The sequence below is a fragment of the Cherax quadricarinatus genome, chromosome 46 (genome assembly GCF_038502225.1).
Source record: "Cherax quadricarinatus isolate ZL_2023a chromosome 46, ASM3850222v1, whole genome shotgun sequence".
NCBI classification, from domain to species: Eukaryota; Metazoa; Arthropoda; class Malacostraca; order Decapoda; family Parastacidae; genus Cherax; species Cherax quadricarinatus.
Genome location: NC_091337.1, coordinates 29,459,016 through 29,483,675, shown reverse-complemented (window position 1 = coordinate 29,483,675; position 24,660 = coordinate 29,459,016). Strand labels below are relative to the sequence as shown.

The 24,660-nt window shown below is 41.7% G+C and overlaps 1 protein-coding gene across 1 annotated transcript in view; it reads left to right on the top strand.

The window, feature by feature from the left end:
* LOC128696630 (chondroitin sulfate proteoglycan 4) overlaps positions 1-24,660 on the top strand; it is an 873,169-nt gene that overhangs the window by 444,901 nt on the left and 403,608 nt on the right. Inside the window, exon 2 of the mRNA XM_053787941.2 lies at positions 10,503-10,666. Coding sequence (XP_053643916.2) covers positions 10,503-10,666 — 164 coding nt within the window. The remainder of the gene's footprint in view (positions 1-10,502; positions 10,667-24,660) is intronic.

Sequence of the window (24,660 nt, the reverse complement as noted above, 5' to 3'; positions counted from 1 at the left end):
ACAGATAGTGTATATAGTTTACAGATAGTGTACATAGTAGTGTACAGAGTAGTGTAAAGAGTAGTGTACATATAGTGTACATAGTGTACAGAGTAGTGTACAGATAGTGTACATAGTGTACAGAGTAGTGTACAGATAGTGTACATAATGTACAGAGTAGTGTACAGATAGTGTACAGAGTAATGTACATATAGTGTACATAGTGTAAAGAGTAGTGAACAGATAGTGTACAGCTAGTGTACAGATAGTGTACAGAGTAGTGTACACAGTGTACAGATAGTGTACAGAGTAGTGTACAGAGTAGTGTACATAGTGTACAGATAGTGCACACAGTGTACAGATAGTGTACAGAGTAGTGTACAGATAGTGTACATAGTGTACAGAGTAGTGTACAGAGTAGTGTACAGATAGTGCACACAGTAGTGCACAGATAGTGTACAGAGTAGTGTACAGATAGTGTACAGAGTAGTGTACAGATAGTGTATATAGTTTACAGATAGTGTACATAGTAGTGTACAGAGTAGTGTACATAGTGTACAGATAGTGCACACAGTGTACAGATAGTGTACAGAGTAGTGTACAGAGTAGTGTACATAGTGTACAGATAGTGCACACAGTGTACAGATAGTGTACAGAGTAGTGTACAGATAGTGTACATAGTGTACAGAGTAGTGTACAGAGTAGTGTACAGATAGTGCACACAGTAGTGCACAGATAGTGTACAGAGTAGTGTACAGATAGTGTACAGAGTAGTGTACAGATAGTGTATATAGTTTACAGATAGTGTACATAGTAGTGTACAGAGTAGTGTAAAGAGTAGTGTACATATAGTGTACATAGTGTACAGAGTAGTGTACAGATAGTGTACATAGTGTACAGATAGTGTACATAGTGTACAGAGTAGTGTACAGATAGTGTACAGAGTAATGTACATATAGTGTACATAGTGTAAAGAGTAGTGAACAGATAGTGTACAGCTAGTGTACAGATAGTGTACAGAGTAGTGTACACAGTAGTGCAGAGATAGTGTACAGATAGTGCACACAGTAGTGTACAGATAGTGTACAGAGTAGTGTAAATAGTGTACATATAGTGTATATAGTGTACAGATAGTGTACATAGTGTACAGAGTAGTGTACAGATATTGTACTTAGTGTACAGAGTAGTGTACAGATAGTGTACATAGTGTACATATAGTGTACATAGTGTACAGAGTAGTGTACTGATAGTGTACAGATAGTGTACAGAGTAGTTTACAGATAGTGTACATAGTGTACAGATAGTGTACAGAATAGTGTACAGAGTAGTGTACAGAATAGTGTACAGAGTAGTGTACAGATAGTGTACAGGGTAGTGTAAGGAGTAGTGTACATAGTGTACATAGTGTACAGATAGTGTAAAAAGTAGTGCACATATAGTGTACATAGTGTACAGATAGTGTAGTGTACATAGTGTACAGAGTAGTGTACATATAGTGTGCATGTAGTGTACATAGTGTACAGAGTAGTGTACATATAGTGTACATAGTGTACAGATAGTGTACATATTGTACAGAGTAGTGTACAGATAGTGTACAAAGTAGTGTACAGATAGTGTACAGAGTAGTGTAAAGAGTGGTGTAAAGAGTGGTGTACAGATAGTGTACAGAGTAGTGTACAGATAGTGTATACAGATAGTGTACAGAGTAGTGTAAGTAGTAGTGTACAGAGTAGTGTACAGATAGTGTACAGAGTAGTGCACGTAGTGTACAGAGTAGTGTACAGAGTAGTGTAAGGAGTAGTGTACAGGGTTGTGTACAGAATAGTGTACATAGTGTACATATAGTGTACAGAGTAGTGTACAGAGTCGTGTACAGAATAGTGTACAGAATAGTGTACAGAGTAGTGTACAGACAGTGTACACAGTAGTGTACACAGTAGTGTACACAGTAGTGTACAGAGTAGTGTACAGAGTGAATGCATTGCTTTGGTTGATGATTAAGAATCACGTGCAACATCTGGGTATCTTTACCTTCACAGTAAGTTTCTTCAGTCAGATACAGAGGCAACAGATGTGGTGAAATAAAGATGTAGTCAGTCCGTCCGTCAACCTTGGAGAAAAAGTATTTATAGATGAATGGTATTTGAGGTGGTCAGTCCCTCAGCCGAGACAAGAGTTCAGTTCCATGAAGCTGAACTCTTCTCTAGGCTGAGGGACTGTTTACATTATAATATCACCACTACACATGCGGCCTCTATATTTGACTGAAGAAGCCTACTGTGTAGGCGAAACTATCAGTGATTCTCAATCAAGGGGTAAATTTACCCCTTGGGGGTAAAAAAGTACATGGCAAGGGGTAAATATTTTTGTGTAAAACCTAAATAATTGATTTTTTGTGACCTTGTATTTTTCTGTCCCTTTATAATGGCGATAAATTTTTTTGTATGGAAGGAAGGTGGTAAATGGAGAAATATATCAAGCCGAGGGGGTTAATGTTGGAGGAAAAGTTGAGAATACCTGATGTAGATCTTATTACTGATTAGGAAAAGGATTTGGGAGTTCTGGTTACCAAGACAACAGTGCATAAGTGATCGTAATAAAGCGAACAGAGTCCTTGGTTTTATTTCAAGAAGCATAAATAATACGAGTCTTCAGGTTGTTCTCCAACTCTATATATCCTTGGTTACGCCTCATTTAGACTATGCTGCTCAGTTCTGGTCACCGTGTTACAGAATGGATATAAATGCTCTGGAAAACGTACAGAGGAGGATGACAAAGATGATCCCATGTATCAGAAATCTTCTATATGAGGATAGACTGAGGGCCCTGAATCTGCACTCTCTTGAAAGGCGTAGAATTAGAGGGAATATGATTGAGGTGTATGAATGGAAAACAGGAATAAATAAAGGGAATGTAAATAACGTGCTAAAAATACCTAGTCAAGACAGGACTCGTAGTAATGGTTTTAAGATAAGAACATAAGAACATAAGAACGAAGGAACACTGCAGAAGGCCTACTGGCCCATGCGAGGCAGGTCCAAGTCCCTACCGGCTTAAGCCAATGCACCCAACCTAGTCAGGTCAGGTCACATTGACTCAAGGGAGGAACACGGCAACCGACCCGTTAGCACAAGCTATCAGGTCTAACTCACACCCACCCACATCTACTCATGTATTTATCCAACCTATTTTTAAAGCTACACAACGTTCTGGCCTCTATAACGGTACTTGGGAGTTTGTTCCACTCATCCACAACTCTATTACCAAACCAGTACTTTCCTATATCCCTCCTGAATCTGAATTTTTCCAACTTAAAACCATTGCTGCGAGTCCTGTCTAGGCTAGATATTATCAGCACACTATTTACATCCCCTTTATTTATTCCTGTCTTCCACTTATAAACCTCAATCATATCCCCCCTAATTCTACGTCTTTCTAGAGAGTGCAGTTTCAGGGCCCTTAGTCTATCCTCATAGGGAAGGTTTCTGATACATGGGATCATCTTTGTCATCCTCCTTTGTACATTTTCCAGAGAATTTATATCCATTCTGTAATACGGTGACCAAAACTGTGCAGCATAATCTAAATGAGGCCTAACCAAGGATGTATAGAGTTGAAGAACAACCTGAGGACTCCTATTATTTATGCTTCTTGATATGAAGCCAAGGATTCTATTAGCTTTATTGCGAACACTTATGCACTGTTGTCTTGGTTTCAGATTACTGCTAACCAGAACTCCTAAATCTTTTTCGCAATCCGTAATATTAAGATCTACATTATTTAGTTTATATGTGGCATGGTTATTGTCCTGTCCAACATTTAGAACTTTGCATTTGTCTATATTAAACTGCATCTGCCACTTCTCCGACCACTGCATCAGTCTATTCAAATCTTCCTGGAGTGCTCGAATGTCCTCGTCAGAATGAATTCGACGGCCTATTTTGGTGTCATCGGCAAACTTGCCGATGTCGCTCTTTATGCCCTCATCTATGTCGTTTATGTAGATTGTGAACAGCAGGGGGCCCAACACTGACCCCTGTGGAACACCGCTCGTGACGCTTCCCCACTCTGATTTCTCCCCATTTATGCAAACTCTCTGCTGCCTATTTGTCAACCATGCCTCTATCCAGGAAAAAATTTCTCCTCCTATTCCATGTGCTTTAATTTTCCTCAATAGTCTCTGATGTGGGACCCTGTCAAAAGCCTTACTGAAGTCCATATACACAATATCATATTCGTTACCATGATCTACCTCCTCAAATACCTTAGTGAAAAAAGTTAATAAATTCGTAAGGCAGGAACGTCCCTTTGTAAAACCATGCTGAGATTCGTTGATTAATTTATGCTTTTCAAGGTGGCTACGAACTGCCTCGGCAATTATTGATTCCATAAATTTTCCCACTATGGAGGTTAGGCTTATTGGTCTATAGTTCGAAGCTAAGGACCTGTCACCTGTTTTGAAAATAGGTATCACATTTGCCATTTTCCACTTATCTGGCACCATGCCAGTTTGTAGTGATATGTTGAAAAGATTAGCCAAAGGTGTGCTAAGCTCCTCTTTGCATTCCTTTAGAACCCTTGCATACAGTTCATCAGGGCCTGGGGATTTGTTAGGTTTTAATTTATCTATTTGCCTAAGGACCATGTCACTTGTGACCCTAATAGTGCACAGTTTATTATCGTCCTGTTCTACATAATTTATCATTACTGGAATATCACTGGTATCCTCCTGTGTAAAAACTGAGAGGAAGTATGTGTTAAAAATTCTACACATTTCCTTATCACTGTCAGTGAGCTGACCCGAGGAACTTTTGAGTGGGCCTATCTTGTCCCTGATCTTACTTCTGTATACCTGAAAGAATCCTTTTGGGTTAGTCTTCGATTCTCTTGCAACTTTAACCTCATAATCTCTTTTTGCTTTTCTAATTCCCTTTTTTATTTCTCTCTTTAACTGAATATATCGATTTCTTAATTGCCCCTCTCCTCTTTTGATTTGCCTATATATGCCTCTCTTTTGACCAATCAGATATTTTAATCTATTGTTCATCCATTTAGGATCATTTTTGTTTGATCTGATTTCCCTATTTGGAACATAATTTGACTGAGCAGCTAGAACTATGCCCTGGAAAGCATCATATCGGCAACCATCACCACCTACCTGACCCCTAGTCAGGTCATTCCAGTTCAGCCCACCTAAGTAATTTTTCAGTCCTATGAAATCAGCCAAGCGAAAGTCAGGGACGGAGACTTGATTGCCATTATTAGGGGAATTCCATGATATGTTAAAACTGAGTGATTTGTGATCACTCTCCCCAAGCTCATCATTAACCTCAAGATTATTAATTAGTGTTTCCCTACTGGCAAGAACCAAGTCAAGGAGGTTATTTCCCCTAGTTGGCTCTGTCACAAACTGTTTTAAAAAACAATCCTGGATCGTATCAAGAAAGTCACCCGACTCTAAATTTCCTGTCAAATTGCTCCAGTCAATCTGTCTATAGTTGAAATCTCCCATTAGCACAACATTTTCGTATGTAGATGCCTTACGAATTTCGTCCCATAGAAGTTTACTGCACTCCCTATCAAGATTTGGGGCCCTGTAAATCACACCCAAAATTAGTTTTTCTCGGCCCTCGAGAAGCTGTAACCAAACAGATTCAGTGGCTGACGCTTCTAATTTAATATCTTGTCTAACACAACAATTTAAATTGTCTCTGACATACATCGCTACTCCACCACCTTTCCTGTTGACCCTGTCAGTGTGGAATAATTTATAGCCTTGTATGTGACATTCAGATGGCATCTCTCTATCTTTCAGATTGAGCCAGGTCTCTGTTATAGCAATAATATCTATGTTTCCTGCACTTGCAATTAATCTTAGCTCATCTATCTTATTTCTAACACTCCTGCTATTAGTATAGTAAACCTTAAGGGAGCTAGTCCCTTGCTGCCCTCTGCTGTCCCCCTTTGTTTGCTGACCTGTTCTATTGTCTTTATTTATAACTTCATGCTGAATGCCTTTTATACATTTACTGTTTCCAACCCTAGTGTTGCAACCTGCTTGTTTCCCACACACACCCATACCCATACCCATACCCATTCAGGAAGGATATAGGAAAGCACTGGCTTGGTAATAGAGTTGTGGATGAGTGGAACAAACTCCCGAGTACCGTCATAGAAGTTAAAACGTTGTGTAGTTTTAAAAATAGGTTAGATAAATACAGGAGTAGGTGTGGGAGGGTGTGAGTTGGACCTGACTAGCTTGTGCTAATAGGTCTGATGTCGTGCTCCTCCCTTAAGTGGATGTGACCTGACCTGACTAGCTTGGGTCATTGGCTTACACCGGTAGAAGACTTGGACTTGCCTCGCATGGGCCAGTAGGCCTGCTCCAGTGTTTCTTATGTTCTAATGAAATGTTTCAAAAATTTAAAAATTCCCAACTGTTGCACACGTGTCTTAATCATCAACATGTTGATAATTTATACCATCACCACCATAACTGTTCAAAGTAAGTTAGTGTAGTCATGAAAAAAACGTTGAGACAAATTTAACTTAGTAATCAAAAAAGAGTAAATTAATATACGAATTATGTGTTCACATTTTGATACTTAAAATGGGAAACATAAGAACATAAGAACATAAGAAAGGAGGAACACTGCAGCAGGCCTGTTGGCCCATACTAGGCAGGTCCTTTACAATTCATCCCACTAACAAACATTTGACCTACCCAATTTTCAATGCTACCCAAGAAATAAGCTCTGATGTGCAAGTCCCACTCAAATCCAACCCATCCCACTCATGTATTTATCCAACCTAAATTTGAAACTACCCAAAGTCCTAGCCTCAATAACCCAACTAGGTAGACTGTTCCACTCATCTACTACCCTATTTCCAAACCAATACTTTCCTATGTCCTTTCTAAATCTAAACTTATTTAATTTAAATCCATTACTGCGGGTTCTCTCTTGGAGAGATATCCTCAAGACCTTGTTAATATCCCCTTTATTAATACCTATCTTCCACTTATACACTTCGATCAGGTCTCCCCTCATTCTTCGTCTAACAAGTGAATGTAACTTAAGAGTCTTCAATCTTTCTTCATAAGGAAGATTTCTAATGCTATGTATTAATTTAGTCATCCTACGCTGAATGTTTTCTAACGAATTTATGTCCATTCTGTAATATGGCGACCAGAATTGAGCTGCATAATCTAGGTGAGGCCTTACTAATGATGTATAAAGCTGCAGTATGACCTCTGGACTTCTGTTGCTTACACTTCTTGATATAAATCCCAGTAATCTATTCTGTGACAAATTATAATAATTATCCTCACTGAGAGACTTGCTGGATCAGTTAGGTTGTGATGGTTACTTGAACCAGTAATGCTAAGATGACAATAATCTGGCTAATTAGTCGATCAACTGGGAAATCTAGTTTGGGAAAACTCAGGAAACTGGTTACAGGTATATAACAGGTACATCATCTTTCAGAAATCCACATTTTAATAATTTTGTTATTCTCTGAGTGATATTTAGGAGTCCCGTAGCTGGATTGCTAGCGCACTCAGTTCACACGTTGAGGTCCATGGTTCGATCCCCGGTACGGGTGCAAACTTTAGGTGGAGTTTCCTTAAGACACCTTGAACAAGTGTAGAAGCCTTCAAGAGAAACTGGACCAGTATCTTCACCAGGTGCCAGGTCAACCAGGTTGTAATGGATATGTGTTGTTAGGTAAGACACATATGCAACAGTTAGACATCTTTATTCCGAAACGTTTCGCCTACACAGTAGGCTTCTTCAGTCGAATACAGAAAGTAGGCAGGAGCAGTAGAGATGTGAAGACGATGTAATCAGTCCATCACCCTTAAAGTCGTAGAATTTGAGGTTGTCAGTCCCTCGGCCTGGAGAAGTTCAGTTCCATAGTCAGGAACTATCTGAAGATCAAGCGACAGTGCGGAGACTTAAATACTGTCGGAAGGAGAGGTGCAGGGTAGTAGTAGTAGTAGTAGTAGTAGTAGTAGTAGTGAGAGGCAACTGAGAGGTCATGTCCCTCTCAGATCCAACCCTTCTCACTTGAAAAGCTTGTCCAAGGTGTTTTCTGTACCAAGATGCCACGTGTTGCAGTGTCTGACAAGATGAACATCAAAATGGTATACAATACCGACAGGTTGTTAGGTAAGACACATATGCAACAGTTAGACATCTTTATTCCGAAACGTTTCGCCTACACAGTAGGCTTCTTCAGTCGAATACAGAAAGTAGGCAGGAGCAGTACTGAGAGGGACATGACCTCTCAGTTGCCTCTCACTACTACTACTACTACTACTACTACTACTACCCTGCACCTCTCCTTCCGACAGTATTTAAGTCTCCGCACTGTCGCTTGATCTTCAGATAGTTCCTGACTATGGAACTGAACTTCTCCAGGCCGAGGGACTGACAACCTCAAATTCTACGACTTTAAGGGTGATGGACTGATTACATCGTCTTCACATCTCTACTGCTCCTGCCTACTTTCTGTATTCGACTGAAGAAGCCTACTGTGTAGGCGAAACGTTTCGGAATAAAGATGTCTAACTGTTGCATATGTGTCTTACCTAACAACCTGTCGGTATTGTATACCATTTTGATGTTCATCTTGTCAGACACTGCAACACGTGGCATCTTGGTACAGAAAACACCTTGGACAAGCTTTTCAAGTGAGAAGGGTTGGATCTGAGAGGGACATGACCTCTCAGTTGCCTCTCACTACTACTACTACTACTACTACTACTACTACTACCCTGCACCTCTCCTTCCGACAGTATTTAAGTCTCCGCACTGTCGCTTGATCTTCAGATAGTTCCTGACTATGGAACTGAACTTCTCCAGGCCGAGGGACTGACAACCTCAAATTCTACGACTTTAAGGGTGATGGACTGATTACATCGTCTTCACATCTCTACTGCTCCTGCCTACTTTCTGTATTCGACTGAAGAAGCCTACTGTGTAGGCGAAACGTTTCGGAATAAAGATGTCTAACTGTTGCATATGTGTCTTACCTAACAACCTGTCGGTATTGTATACCATTTTGATGTTCATCTTGTCAGACACTGCAACACGTGGCATCTTGGTACAGAAAACACCTTGGACAAGCTTTTCAAGTGAGAAGGGTTGGATCTGAGAGGGACATGACCTCTCAGTTGCCTCTCACTACTACTACTACTACTACTACTACTACTACTACTCCTCCCCTGCACCTCTCCTTCCGACAGTATTTAAGTCTCCGCACTGTCGCTTGATCTTCAGATAGTTCCTGACTATGGAACTGAACTTCTCCAGGCCGAGGGACTGACAACCTCAAATTCTACGACTTTAAGGGTGATGGACTGATTACATCGTCTTCACATCTCTACTGCTCCTGCCTACTTTCTGTATTCGACTGAAGAAGCCTACTGTGTAGGCGAAACGTTTCGGAATAAAGATGTCTAACTGTTGCATATGTGTCTTACCTAACAACCTGTCGGTATTGTATACCATTTTGATGTTCATCTTGTCAGACACTGCAACACGTGGCATCTTGGTACAGAAAACACCTTGGACAAGCTTTTCAAGTGAGAAGGGTTGGATCTGAGAGGGACATGACCTCTCAGTTGCCTCTCACTACTACTACTACTACTACTACTACTACTACTACCCTGCACCTCTCCTTCCGACAGTATTTAAGTCTCCGCACTGTCGCTTGATCTTCAGATAGTTCCTGACTATGGAACTGAACTTCTCCAGGCCGAGGGACTGACAACCTCAAATTCTACGACTTTAAGGGTGATGGACTGATTACATCGTCTTCACATCTCTACTGCTCCTGCCTACTTTCTGTATTCGACTGAAGAAGCCTACTGTGTAGGCGAAACGTTTCGGAATAAAGATGTCTAACTGTTGCATATGTGTCTTACCTAACAACCTGTCGGTATTGTATACCATTTTGATGTAATGGATATGTGGGGCAGCGGGCCTCCAGCAGCAACAGCCTGGTTGACCAGGCAAGCACCAGAAGAGCCTGGCCCATGGCCGGGCTCAGAAAGTAGAGAATCTCGAAACACTTCAAAGGTATATCAAAGGTATCAAAAGTACATAGCAGTATATAGGTACCTGGCAGTCAGTCGACCGAAATGCTCTGCATAACAAGGGGCTTTCTATATAGTAGTATACCATTGATGTCAGCTAGGACTGTATACCTTGTACATGTACTTGGACAGGAATGTAGGTGAACAGGAGTAGTTTGAGCCTTGAGTCAATATAATCTGTCTTCAAGATTGATGGACTGATTATATCGACTCAAGACTGAGACAGATTATCCCAAACTCCTCCTCTTCTTCACAGTTCTCCTTTGTATGGACTGATGAAGCCACTGTGTGGCGAAACGTTTCCTCATTAAAGATACCCAAGTGTTGCACATGTGTCTAATTTATCTATATGTACTTGTAGAAATAAAGATAAAAAGAGATATACCTCAGTTTTTTAATATATTTCTTTTACTTCCTGCAGCCTCCTTCTTCGGAGCCTCATACGTGTCCCTGCCCCTGCAGGAGGCCCGCAGCTCGACGGAGATCAGCCTGCGTCTTAAAACACACCGCGCAGACGCCCTGCTTCTGTTGGCTGCTGGCAACACAGATTACTGCCTGGTGGTGCTCGAGGGAGGTGCCCTCAGGGTAAGTACTCATGTGGTATAAACCTTGGTAATAAATACCGACAAGTTGGTTTAGAAAGACACGTAAGCAAACACTAACATATTTATTAGAAAACGTTTCGGTCCTGAAGTGATCAAGGTACCAGGACCGAAACGTTTTGTAATAAATATGTTAGTGTTTGCTTACGTGTCTTTCTAAACCAAGTACTCATGTATTAGCAATTAAATAAAAAACATCAAAATGGTATACAATACCGACAGGTTGGTAGGTAAGACACATAGTTAACAGTTAGGAACTATATTCCAAAATGCTTCGCCTACACAGTAGGCTTCTTCAGTCGAGTACAGAAAGTAGGTAGGAGCAGTAGTGATGTGAAGACGATGTAATCAGTCCATCACCCTTGAAGTCGTAGATTTGAGGTTGTCAGTCCCTCAGCCTGTAGAAGAGTTCTGTTCCAAAGTCTGAAACAATGTGAAGATCAAGCGACAGTGTGGAGACTTATATACTGTCGGAAGAAGAGGTGCAGGGTAGTAACAGAGAGAATGTAGCCACTGAGAGGTCACATCCCTCTCAGATCCAACAATTCTCACTTGAAAAAGTTGTTTTCTCTTCTGTACGAAGATGCCCTTCTGTTGCAGTGTCTGACAGAGTGAATACCAAAATGGTATATAAGTCTGCACACTGTCGCATGATCTCCTTTGGCTTCACCAAAGGAGTGGGTACAGCAGAGTGCATAACCACTCTACTAAGCCAGATTGCTGACACTAACAAAAAACCTAGTATTGTCGTCTACCTCGACCTTGAAAAGGCATTTGAGCTAGCCAGCCCCACAGCAATTCTGGCAATACTAGCTCGGAAGGGAATCAAAGGACGCCTCCTGGCCTGGATAGAGTTCTACCTTAGGGGCAGGCAGGCCTGTGTCAGCTTTCAGGGACACTACTCTTCCTTTAAATCCCTGGAAAACGGTACGCCACAAGGAGGTGTGCTCAGTCCTACCCTGTTTAACATCCTTATGCAGGAACTTGTGAGCCTTCCCTTTCATAGTGGTACACAGCTCCTCAGCTATGCTGATGATCTTGCACTCGTAGTGAATGGGAAAGGCAATTTAGAACGACAGGCCTAAGTTATGTCCTAGAATTTGTATTGATAAAGCCACTGGATGGCGAAACGTCTACAATAAAGATACCCAGATGTTGTAAAGTAAAAGGACACAAGTGCAACTAATGTGACATTTATTGTGGCAACGTTTCGCTCTCCAGGAGCTTTATCAAACCATTACAAACAATACATGGACACAGAGGGTATATAAAGGCTCAGAGTGAGGTGAATACTAGTGAGGTACCATTTCGATGTTCACTAGTGGTAGTAGTAGTAGTAGTAATAGTAGTAGTAGTAGTAGTAGTAGCAGTAGTAGTAGTAACAAAAATAATACAATATGGAAGAGCAATTAATTCGTACATGAGTAAAAGGATATTAAAGCTATTACTTGGGTAACATAAAAATAGGTTGGACAAATATAGAAAGAGGCAGGTTTTTTCAGTGTTCACTCTCTGTAATGTGCTTTGTGTAGTATAACAGGAGAGATTTACTGTTTTCAGGAGGATTCTTGCTAAGACTTCGGAGATGGTGAAGCTGCCGTTGTTTTGTTTAATTGTATTCGAAACAGCGATCAGTGCTGATTCAAGGCACTTGCGTCTACGGAAATTAGTTTCTTTCATCACTAATTGGGCGTCTCTGAATTTCATGAGATGATTGGTGGAATTTCGGTGTTGTACACAGGCGTTGTTTGAGTTGTCGTTCCTACATGCGTAAATGTGTTCATTGAGGCGGGTGTAGAGGTTTCTTGCTGTTTCTTACGCAGTCTTGCAAGGAACTAGGCCTCAAGATCTCGGCCGAGAAATCGCTTGCAATGATGTTCAAGGGACAAGATCCTGTGAATAGATTACGTATTCAGGATATAGAACTTGAGTGGACAAGCTCCTACCTGTACTTAGGAATCTACATTGATAAAAAGCTGACCTTTCAGAAACAGGCCGAGTATGTCAGGTCACGTGCTCTACTCAGACTCAACGCCATGAGAGCCATGACGAGGCACCGTGCAGGGGCAAGCAAAGATGTACTTCGCTTGTACTATATACAAGCTATACGCTCGCTCATTGACTACGGTGCACCGGCGTTAGCTCATCTCTTCCCGCAGAGCAGGCAAAGAGTGGAGGTCGTACAAAATCAGGCGATAAGAACTATGCTTGGGGCCCCCGTCTGGACCAACACAGTATGTCTCAGATCTGAGGCCCGGCTTCCTTCCTTGGCTGACAGAGTAAGATACATAAACGCCTGCAAAGTGTCCACGATTCTGCACAGGCAGCAAGGTACCCCACTAAGGAGACGGATATTGACAACCATGGCACAAGATCCCACACTCTTCACGGACTACTCCTGGATTCGTTCGTTTTGTGCTGCTGGGCGGAAGCTGCTGCCTATACAACTACTCCTTGAGAAGAGTTGTGACCTTCCTGTTGCTGGGTACCATCCACCACCTCCCTGGCGCCCAGACCCAGCCGATGTTTGCATCATGCAGCTACCCATCTCTAAGCGTCTCTGCAGTCAAGACACTCTCAGCAATCATGCTGAGACAAGCATGGCACTGGCAGAGGGAGGCACATGTGCAGTGTATTTCACAGATGGTTCTGTCGACCCTGACAGGAAGAGAGCAGCAGCTGGACTGTACCACAATGGTCACACACAAGGCTGGCGACTCCCTGACCACTGCACGATCCTTCAAGCTGAGCTGGTGGCGATTCAGCAGGCATTGTCACATGCCCTACGACATCGACTCCGACCTGTCATACATGTTGATTCCACGTCTGCAATCAATGCCCTCTCCCATCCTCAACCACAGGACAATGTTCACCTCATCACATCGATCCTGAGCATAATGACAGCCTTAGAAGTTCAGGGTAACAGATCGACACTGAACTGGATCCCCAGCCATGCTGGCATCCGGGGAAATGAGGCGGCTGATGATGCAGCCAAGGCAGCAACAGACTATCCACATGTTGGGATTACTGTCCCAATCAGCCTACGACAGACCAAACTGGTGGCTGCCAGAGCCATGAAACTTATGGGGGAGGTCTCAGGTGATACCCCATCTCAACAGTGGTACCGAGCAGCGACTCAGGGAGAACCCCCTCCATATGATAGAAGCTGGTCCAGAGCGCAGTGTACCGTCATCCATCGGCTTCGTTTGGGCTTTCCCACAGCCAAGAGGATGGTAGACAAGGCAGAGGAGATGTGCCAGTACTGTCAGCACGTTGTCCAGTGGCCCCTAACACACTATCTTCTGGAGTGCGAAGTTACTGAGACACTCCGCAGGCAACTAGGAGTGATATTCCCTCCCGAAGAGGAACCAGAGATGACTGCGGCCACACTAGTGTACCATGGAGTCAACGAACCAGACAAGCTGTTGCCTGTGATAACGACATATCCTCCTCCTCGCTAGTGTCCATAGTTAGGAGTACATACGGTGTTGTCGCTTATGAGATGCACCAGTTGAACTTACCAGAAGAGTGCTTGAACAGCATATGTCGCATCATTGTAGAAACCTTTCTCCCTCGGGAGCCAGAGACGGGTCATCGCAAGATTGAGACCCGTGCCAGGACTACGGTCTTGGCGAACATTATACATACATATGCATGATCTCCACATTGTTTCATACTATGGAACAGAACTCTTCTCCAGGTTGAGGGACTGACTTCCTCAAATCTACGACGTCAAGGGTGATGGACTCATTACATCATCTTCACATCACTACTGATTCTGCCTACCTGGAGGTTACCTGGAGGGCATTCCGGGGATTAACGCCCCCGCGGCCCGGTCCATGACCAGGCCTCCCGGTGGATCAGGGCCTGATCAGCCAGGCTGTTACTGCTGGCCGCACGCAGTCCAACGTACGAGCCACAACCCGGCTGATCCGGCACTGACTTTAGGTATCTGTCCAGCTCTTTCTTGAAGGCAGCCAGGGGTTTATTGGCAATTCCCCTAATGCTTGATGGGAGGCTGTTGAACAGTCTTGGGCCCCGGACACTTATGGTGTTTTCTCTTAGTGTACCAATGGCACCCCTACTGTTAACTGGGGGTATTTTGCATCGCCTGCTCAGTCTTTTACTTTCGTAGGGAGTGATTTCTGTGTACAGATTTGGCACCATTCCTTCTAGGATTTTCCAAGTGTAGATTATGATATATCTCTCTCTCCTGCGTTTCAACGAGTACAAGTCAAGTGCTTCCAAGCGTTCCCAGTAGTTAAGGTGCTTGACAGAACTTATACGTGCAGTAAAGGATCTCTGTACACTCTCTAGATCTGCAATTTCACCTGCTTTGAATGGAGATGTTAATGTACAGCAGTATTCCAGCCTAGAGAGAACAAGTGATTTGAAAATAATCATCATTGGCTTGGCATCTCTCGTTTTGAACGTTCTCATCCAATCATTTTCTTTGCATGTGTGATCGAGGCACTGTTGTGATCCTTGAAAGTGAGATCCTCAGACATTACTACTCCCAGGTCCCTTACATTATTTTTCCGCTCTATTGTATGGCCAGAGTCTGTAGTATACTCTGTTATAGTTATTATCTCCTCCAGTTTTCTATAACGGAGTATGTAAAGTAAAAGGACACAAGTGCAACTAATGTGACATTTTATTATGGCAACGTTTCGCTCTCCAGGAGCTTTATCAAGCCGTTACATAAGAACATAAGAATGTAGGAACACTGCAGAAGGTCTACTGGCCCATACGAGGCAGGTCCTTATCAAAACGATCTCTACCTAAAGCTACCCAAGAAATAACTCCCGTATCCCATGACACCAATCAAACCCAGCCCCTCCCACTTAGCTCTGTGAAGACCTGTTTGTGTGCTCTCTGTGAATCTGAACCTGGATGCCCTCTCTTGAGCAACTTTACCAGCAGCTGAGAGAAGAGCTCAGAGCTGCTAAGATGGAGATACGGCGATTAACGGAGGAGAACAAGAGGATTCGTAGTAATCCTCCTGTTGTGAGTCCCCAGGTTAAGAGGGAAGCTTGGTCAGTGGCCGGGCAACATGGAACCAAGCTGAAGATCAAGAAAACGGTTGGAGAGGCAGGATCAACGAGAAACCAGAAGACTACCGTGGAAACTTCCAACCCATTCTCGGTGCTACCCGACGAATGTAAGTGTTCTACTGGGAATGCCACAACGAGCACCAAAGAAGCATTGGCAGACGTGAGTGAGACATCCCTAGAAACCCCAACGAAGACCATCGAGAACGTCTTGACGAATTCTACAAGTGGTGTAATGCTACCTGGCGAATGTGAGTCGACTACTCGGAGCATCACGACGGACGACGCCAAGGAAGGTAAAAACATTGTTGTTGTTGGGGATAGCCAGATTAGGTACATGGATAGGGCATTCTGCTTGAAGGACAGGAGTAGGAGGCAGAGAGTGTGTTTTCCTGGGGCTGGGACGAAGGATATTGTTAGCCGTCTGGATGACATCATGAGAGGTAATGGGAGCAATCCTATTATCTGTCTCAGTGCTGGAGGCAACGATGTTGGCAGACGTAGGAGTGAGGACCTGATTAGCAGGTATAGGTCAGCAATAGAGATAATTAGGAGGAAGGGTGGGAAACCTGTCATATGTGGCATTTTGCCAAGGAGAGGAGTTGGAAATGAATGGTTGTCCAGAGCAATTGGTGTCAATTGCTGGCTGGACAAATGCTGTAAGGAAAATGCGGTAACATTCATTGACAACTGGGACCTCTTCTATGGCAGAAATGACATGTATGCCAGGGATGGGGTTCACTTATCTAGGTGTGGGGTGGGAGCACTGGCCAACGCAGTGGAGGGAGCTGTTAGGTCTTTAAACTAGGAATAGTTAGTGGTATGGGTTTTTGCGGGAAAACTGTGAAGTCTCAGGGTAGTAATATGAGTACTAGGAGAACGAGTAATAGGCAAAATGAGGTGGATATTGGAAAGCCAGTGGCGCTAATTGACAAGGACAGTAATAGGTTTAGTGGAATAACAGAAAGGAGAAGGAAGGGTAAAGAGAGAGGAGGGTCTTTAAGTATTTATTACACAAATAGTCACAGTGCTAGGAATAAGATGGACGAGTTGAGACTAGTTGCTAGTGCAGGTAACATAGATGTATTTGCCATTACTGAGACGTGGTTTAATTCAAAAAGTCGGGACATGCCTGCAGAATGTCACATTCAGGGTTTTAAATTGTTCCAACTAGATAGAAGTATCGGGAAGGGGGGTGGGGTGGCATTGTATATCCGAGATCGCTTGAACTGTTGCATAAAAACGGGTATTAAGTCTGAAGTAACACATACAGAGTCTGTTTGGATAGAATTTTCAGAGGGGCATGAAAAATTAATTTTAGGTGTGATATACCGTCCCCCAAATTTAGATAGGGACCAGGAGAGACTACTATGGGAGGAAATTGTTAGGGCCACAAGGCACGATAATGTAGTAATTCTAGGAGACTTTAACTTTAGTTATATTGATTGGAATTTCTTGACTGGGAATTTAGAATCATACGACTTCTTAGAAGTAGTTCAGGATTGTTTTTTGAAGCAGTTTGTGACAGAACCTACAAGGGGTAATAACCTGCTTGACTTAGTTCTGGCAAACAATGAATCCCTTGTTAATAATTTAGAAGTTTCAGAGGAACTGGGTGCTAGCGACCACAAATTATTTACATTTAGAATTGAATGGAAGTATGATAGTAGGGATAACTCAGTAACAGTCCCAGATTTTCGCTTAGCAGATTACGATGAGCTTAGAGAACATTTATCATCTGTTGACTGGGATAACGAAGAGAGCTATCTATATGACAGTTTTCTGAACACAATACATGCTGCTCAAAGAACGTTTATCCCTTATAAATAAATTAGATCAAATAGAAATGACCCAAAATGGATGAATAATAGGCTGAAATATCTACTAGGGCATAAGAAAGGAATTTATAGGCGTATCAAAAGAGGCGAGGGTCATCTTATGAATCAGTATATTGACATTAAGAGGGACATTAAAAAGGGGATAAGAAAAGCTAAAAGGGACTATGAAATTAAAGTTGCTAAGGATTCTAAAACTAACCCAAAAAGTTTTTTCAAGGTATATAGAACAAAAGTCAGAGATAAGATATGTCCCCTTAAAAATAACTATGGGCATCTTACTGACAAAGAGAATGAAATGTGCTCGATTTTAAATAATTATTTTCTCTCAGTTTTTACACGGGAAGACACCAATAATATTTCGGTAATTAATTTTTATAGTGGGCCAGAAGAAGATAAATTATGAAACATCACAGTCACTAGTGAAATGGTTGTGAAGCAGATAGACCAACTGAAGCAAAATAAGTCACCGGGTCCTGATAGGTTTTTTCAAGGGTTCTGAAGGAATGCAAAATGGAAGTCTGTGAACCATTATCTAATATTTTTAATTTATCTCTTCAAACAGGTGTAGTGTCTGATATGTGGAAGATGACTAATGTAATTCCTATTTTTAAAACAGGGGACAAGTCGTTACCGTCAAATTATCGCCCAATAAGCCTGACCTCAATTGTAGGCAAATTACTAGAGTCAGTTATAGCTCAAATTATAAGAAGCCATCTCGATAAGCATAGCATGATTAATGATACTCAGCATGGATTCACTAGAGGCCGGTCTTGTCTAACTAATTTATTAACTTTCTTCAGTAAAGCTTTTGAGGCTGTTGACCACGATAAAGAATTTGATATTATTTACTTAGATTTTAGTAAGGCATTTGATAGAGTTCCGCACCAAAGACTGTTGAGGAAAGTAGCAGCTCATGGCATTGGGAGAAGAGTGCTCTCGTGGATCGAATCATGGCTCACAGACAGGAAGCAGAGAGTGTCCATAAATGGGGTTAAATCCGAGTGGGGATCAGTAACAAGTGGCATTCCACAGGGATCAGTCATGGGCCCGTTGTTTATAATATATGTCAATGATCTTGATGAAGGAATTACTAGTGATATGAGCAAATTCGCCGATGACACGAAGATAGGTAGGATAATTGATTCAAACGTAGATGTTAGGGAACTTCAGGAGGATTTAGACAAACTCTACTCTTGGTCAGAAAAGTGGCAGATGCAGTTCAATGTAGATAAATGCAAGGTTCTGAAGCTCGGGAGTGTCCATAACCCTAGCACTTATAAGTTAAATAATGTAGAACTTAGCCATACAGATTGCGAAAAGGACTTGGGGGTTATGGTAAGCAGCAACCTTAAACCAAGACAGCAATGCCTAAGCGTACGTAATAAGGCAAATAGATTACTGGGATTTATATCAAGAAGTGTAAGCAACAGAAGTCCAGAGGTCATACTGCAGATTTATACATCATTAGTAAGGCCTCACCTAGATTATGCAGCTCAATTCTGGTCTCCATATTGCAGAATGGACATAAATTAGTTAGAAAACATTCAGCGTAGGATGACTAAATTAATACATAGCATTAGAAATCTTCCTTATGAAGAAAGATTGAAGACTCTTAAGTTACATTCACTTGTTAGACGAAGAATGAGGGAAGACCTGATCGAAGTGTATAAGTGGAAGATAGGTATTAATAAAGGGGATATTAACAAGGTCTTGAGGATATCTCTCCAAGAGAGAACCCGCAGTAATGGATTTAAATTAGATAAGGTAGTAGGTTGGTAGACAGCAACCACCCAGGGAAGTACTACCGTCCTGCCAGATGACTGTGAAACAGAAACCTGTAACTGTTTTGCATGATGGTAGGATTGCTGGTTTCTTTTTCTGTCTCATAAACACGCTAGATAACAGGGATATCTTGCTACTCCTACTTACACTTTGGTCACACTTCAGACACGCACATGCATATATATATACATACATCTAGGTTTTTCTCCTTTTTCTAAATAGCTCTTGTTCTTCCTTATTTCTTCTATTGTCCATGGGGAAGTGGAAAAGAATCTTTCCTCCGTAAGCCATGCATGTCGTATGAGGCGACTAAAATGCCGGGAGCAATGGGCTAGTAACCCCTTCTCCTGTAGACATTTACTAAAAAAGAGAAGAAGAAAAACTTTATAAAACTGGGATGCTTAAATGTGCGTGGATGTAGTGCGGATGACAAGAAACAGATGATTGCTGATGTTATGAATGAAAAGAAGTTGGATGTCCTGGCTCTAAGCGAAACAAAGCTGAAGGGGGTAGGAGAGTTTCAGTGGGGGGAAATAAATGGGATTAAATCTGGAGTATCTGAGAGAGTTAGAGCAAAGGAAGGGGTAGCAGTAATGTTAAATGATCAGTTATGGAAGGAGAAAAGAGAATATGAATGTGTAAATTCAAGAATTATGTGGATTAAAGTAAAGGTTGGGTGCGAGAAGTGGGTCATAATAAGCGTGTATGCACCTGGAAAAGAGAGGAATGCAGAGGAGAGAGAGAGATTTTGGGAGATGTTAAGTGAATGTATAGGAGCCTTTGAACCAAGTGAGAGAGTAATTGTGGTAGGGGACCTGAATGCTAAAGTAGGAGAAACTTTTAGAGAGGGTGTGGTAGGTAAGTTTGGGGTGCCAGGTGTAAATGATAATGGGAGCCCTTTGATTGAACTTTTTATAGAAAGGGGTTTAGTTATAGGTAATACATATTTTAAGAAAAATAGGATAAATAAGTATACAAGATATGACGTAGGGCGAAATGACAGTAGTTTGTTGGATTATGTATTGGTAGATAAAAGACTGTTGAGTAGACTTCAGGATGTACATGTTTATAGAGGGGCCACAGATATATCAGATCACTTTCTAGTTGTAGCTACACTGAGAGTAAAAGGTAGATGGGATACAAGGAGAATAGAAGCATCAGGGAAGAGAGAGGTGAAGGTTTATAAACTAAAAGAGGAGGCAGTTAGGGTAAGATATAAACAGCTATTGGAGGATAGATGGGCTAATGAGAGCATAGGCAATGGGGTCGAAGAGGTATGGGGTAGGTTTAAAAATGTAGTGTTAGAGTGTTCAGCAGAAGTTTGTGGTTACAGGAAAGTGGGTGCAGGAGGGAAGAGGAGCGATTGGTGGAATGATGATGTAAAGAGAGTAGTAAGGGAGAAAAATTTAGCATATGAGAAGTTTTTACAAAGTAGAAGTGATGCAAGGAGGGAAGAGTATATGGAGAAAAAGAGAGAGGTTAAGAGAGTGGTGAAGCAATGTAAAAAGAGAGCAAATGAGAGAGTGGGTGAGATGTTATCAACAAATTTTGTTGAAAATAAGAAAAAGTTTTGGAGTGAGATTAACAAGTTAAGGAAGCCTAGAGAACAAATGGATTTGTCAGTTAAAAATAGGAGAGGAGAGTTATTAAATGGAGAGTTAGAGGTATTGGGAAGATGGAGGGAATATTTTGAGGAATTGTTAAATGTTGATGAAGATAGGGAAGCTGTGATTTCGTGTATAGGGCAAGGAGGAATAACATCTTGTAGGAGTGAGGAAGAGCCAGTTGTGAGTGTGGGGGAAGTTCGTGAGGCAGTAGTTAAAATGAAAGGGGGTAAGGCAGCTGGGATTGATGGGATAAAGATAAAAATGTTAAAAGCAGGTGGGGACATAGTTTTGGAGTGGTTGGTGCAATTATTTAATAAATGTATGGAAGAGGGTAAGGTACCTAGGGATTGGCAGAGAGCATGCATAGTTCCTTTGTATAAAGGCAAAGGGGATAAAAGAGAGTGCAAAAATTATAGGGGGATAAGCCTGTTGAGTATACCTGGTAAAGTGTATGGTAGAGTTATAATTGAAAGAATTAAGAGTAAGACGGAGAATAGGATAGCAGATGAACAAGGAGGCTTTAGGAAAGGTAGGGGGTGTGTGGACCAGGTGTTTACAGTGAAACATATAAGTGAACAGTATTTAGATAAGGCTAAAGAGGTCTTTGTGGCATTTATGGATTTGGAAAAGGCGTATGACAGGGTGGATAGGGGGGCAATGTGGCAGATGTTGCAAGTGTATGGTGTAGGAGGTAGGTTACTGAAAGCAGTGAAGAGTTTTTACAAGGATAGTGAGGCTCAAGTTAGAGTATGTAGGAAAGAGGGAAATTTTTTCCCAGTAAAAGTAGGCCTTAGACAAGGATGTGTGATGTCACCGTGGTTGTTTAATATATTTATAGATGGGGTTGTAAGAGAAGTAAATGCGAGGGTCTTGGCAAGAGGCGTGGAGTTAAAAGATAAAGAATCACACACAAAGTGGGAGTTGTCACAGCTGCTCTTTGCTGATGACACTGCTCTTGGGAGATTCTGAAGAGAAGTTGCAGAGATTGGTGGATGAATTTGGTAGGGTGTGCAAAAGAAGAAAATTAAAGGTGAATACAGGAAAGAGTAAGGTTATGAGGATAACAAAAAGATTAGGTGATGAAAGATTGAATATCAGATTGGAGGGAGAGAGTATGGAGGAGGTGAACGTATTCAGATATTTGGGAGTGGACGTGTCAGCGGATGTGTCTATGAAAGATGAGGTGAATCATAGAATTGATGAGGGAAAAAGAGTGAGTGGTGCACTTAGGAGTCTGTGGAGACAAAGAACTTTGTCCTTGGAGGCAAAGAGGGGAATGTATGAGAGTATAGTTTTACCAACGCTCTTATATGGGTGTGAAGCGTGGGTGATGAATGTTGCAGCGAGGAGAAGGCTGGAGGCAGTGGAGATGTCATGTCTGAGGGCAATGTGTGGTGTGAATATAATGCAGAGAATTCGTAGTTTGAAAGTTAGGAGGTGCGGGATTACCAAAACTGTTGTCCAGAGGGCTGAGGAAGGGTTGTTGAGGTGGTTCGGACATGTAGAGAGAATGGAGCAAAACAAAATGACTTCAAGAGTGTATCAGTCTGTAGTGGAAGGAAGGCGGGGTAGGGGTCGGCCTAGGAAAGGTTGGAGGGAGGGGGTAAAGGAGGTTTTGTGTGCGAGGGGCTAGGACTTCCAGCAGGCATGCGTGAGCGTGTTTGATAGGAGTGAATGGAGACAAATGGTTTTTAATACTTGACGTGCTGTTGGAGTGTGAGCAAAGTAACATTTATGAAGGGATTCAGGGAAACCGGCAGGCCGGACTTGAGTCCTGGAGATGGGAAGTACAGTGCCTGCACTCTGAAGGAGGGGTGTTAATGTTGCTGTTTAAAAACTGTAGTGTAAAGCACCCTTCTGGCAAGACAGCGATGGAGTGAATGATGGTGAAAGTTTTTCTTTTTCGGGCCACCCTGCCTTGGTGGGAATCGGCCAGTGTGATAATAAAAAAAAAATAAAAAAAAGTTTAGATTTAGAAAGGACATAGGAAAGTATTGGTTTGGAAATAGGGTAGTTGATGAGTGGAACAGTCTACCTAGTTGGGTTATTGAGGCTAGGACTTTGGGTAGTTTCAAATTTAGGTTGGATAAGTACATGAGTGGGAGGGGTTGGATTTGAGTGGGACTTGCACATCGGAGCTTGTTTCTTGGGTGGCATTGAAAATTGGGTTAGTCAAATGTTGTTAGTGGGATGAATTGTAAAGGACCTGCCTAGTATGGGCCAACAGGCCTGCTGCAGTGTTCCTCCTTTCTTATGTTCTTATGTGTCATCGGCGAATTTGCTCATATCACTAGTAATTCCTTCATCAAGATCATTGATATATATTATAAACAACAACGGGCCCAAGACTGATCCCTGTGGAACGCCACTTGTTACAGATCCCCACTCGGATTTAACCACATTTATGGACACTTTGCTTCCTGTCTGTGAGCCATGACTCGATCCACGAGAGCACTTTTTCCCCAATGCCATGAGCTGCCACTTTCTTTAACAGTCTTTGGTGTGGAACTCTATCAAAAGCCTTACTAAAATCTAAGTAAATAATATCAAATTCTTTATCGTGGTCAACAGCCTCAAAAGCTTTACTGAAGAAAGTTAATAAATTAGTTAGACAAGACCGGCCTCTTGTGAATCCATGCTGAGTATCATTAATCAAGCTATGCTTATCGAGATGGCTTCTTATAATCTCAGCTATAATTGACTCTAGTAATTTGCCTACAATTGAGCTCAGGCTTATTGGGCGGTAATTAGATGGTAACGACTTGTCCCCTGTTTTAAAAATTGGAATTATATTAGCCATCTTCCACATATCAGACACTACACCTGTTTGAAGAGATAAATTAAAAATATTAGTTAATGGTTCACAGAGTTCCATTTTGCATTCCTTAAGAACCCATGAAAAAACCTCATCAGGACCCGGTGACTTATTTTGCTTCAGTCGGTCTATCTGCTTCACAACCATTTCACTAGTGACTGTGATGTTACATAATTTATCTTCTTCTGGCCCACTATAAAAATTAATTACTGGAATATTGTTAGTGTCTTGGAAATAAATGGTATAAAATACCGACACAATGGAAATATAAACATATGCAGTATAATGTGATCCTTTATTGACTATGTTTCGCCCACACAGTGGGCTTTTTCAAGTCACAAACAGAACTTGAAAAAGCCCACTGTGTGGGCGAAACGTAGTCAATAAAGGATCACATTATACTGCATATGTGTTTATATTTCCATTGTTAGTGTCTTCCTGTGTAAAAACCGAGAGAAAATAATTATTTAAAATCGAGCACATTTCATTCTCTTTGTCAGTAAGATGCCAATAGTTATTTTTAAGGGGACCTTTCTTATCTCTAACTTTTGTTCTATAGACCTGGAAAAAGCTTTTTGGGTTAGTTTTAGAATCCCCAGCAACTTTAATTTCATAGTCCCTTTTAGCTTTTCTTATCCCCCTTTTAATGTCCCTCTTAATGTCAATATACTGATTCATAAGATGACCCTCACCTCTTTTGATATGCCTATAAATTCCTTTATGTCCTAATAGATATTTCAGACTATTATTCATCCATTTTGGGTCATTTCTATTTGATCTAATTTCTTTATACGGGATAAACGTTCTTTGAGCCTAATGTACAGTGTTCAGAAACTGTCATATAGATAGCTCTCTTCGTTACCCCAGTCAACAGATGATAAGTG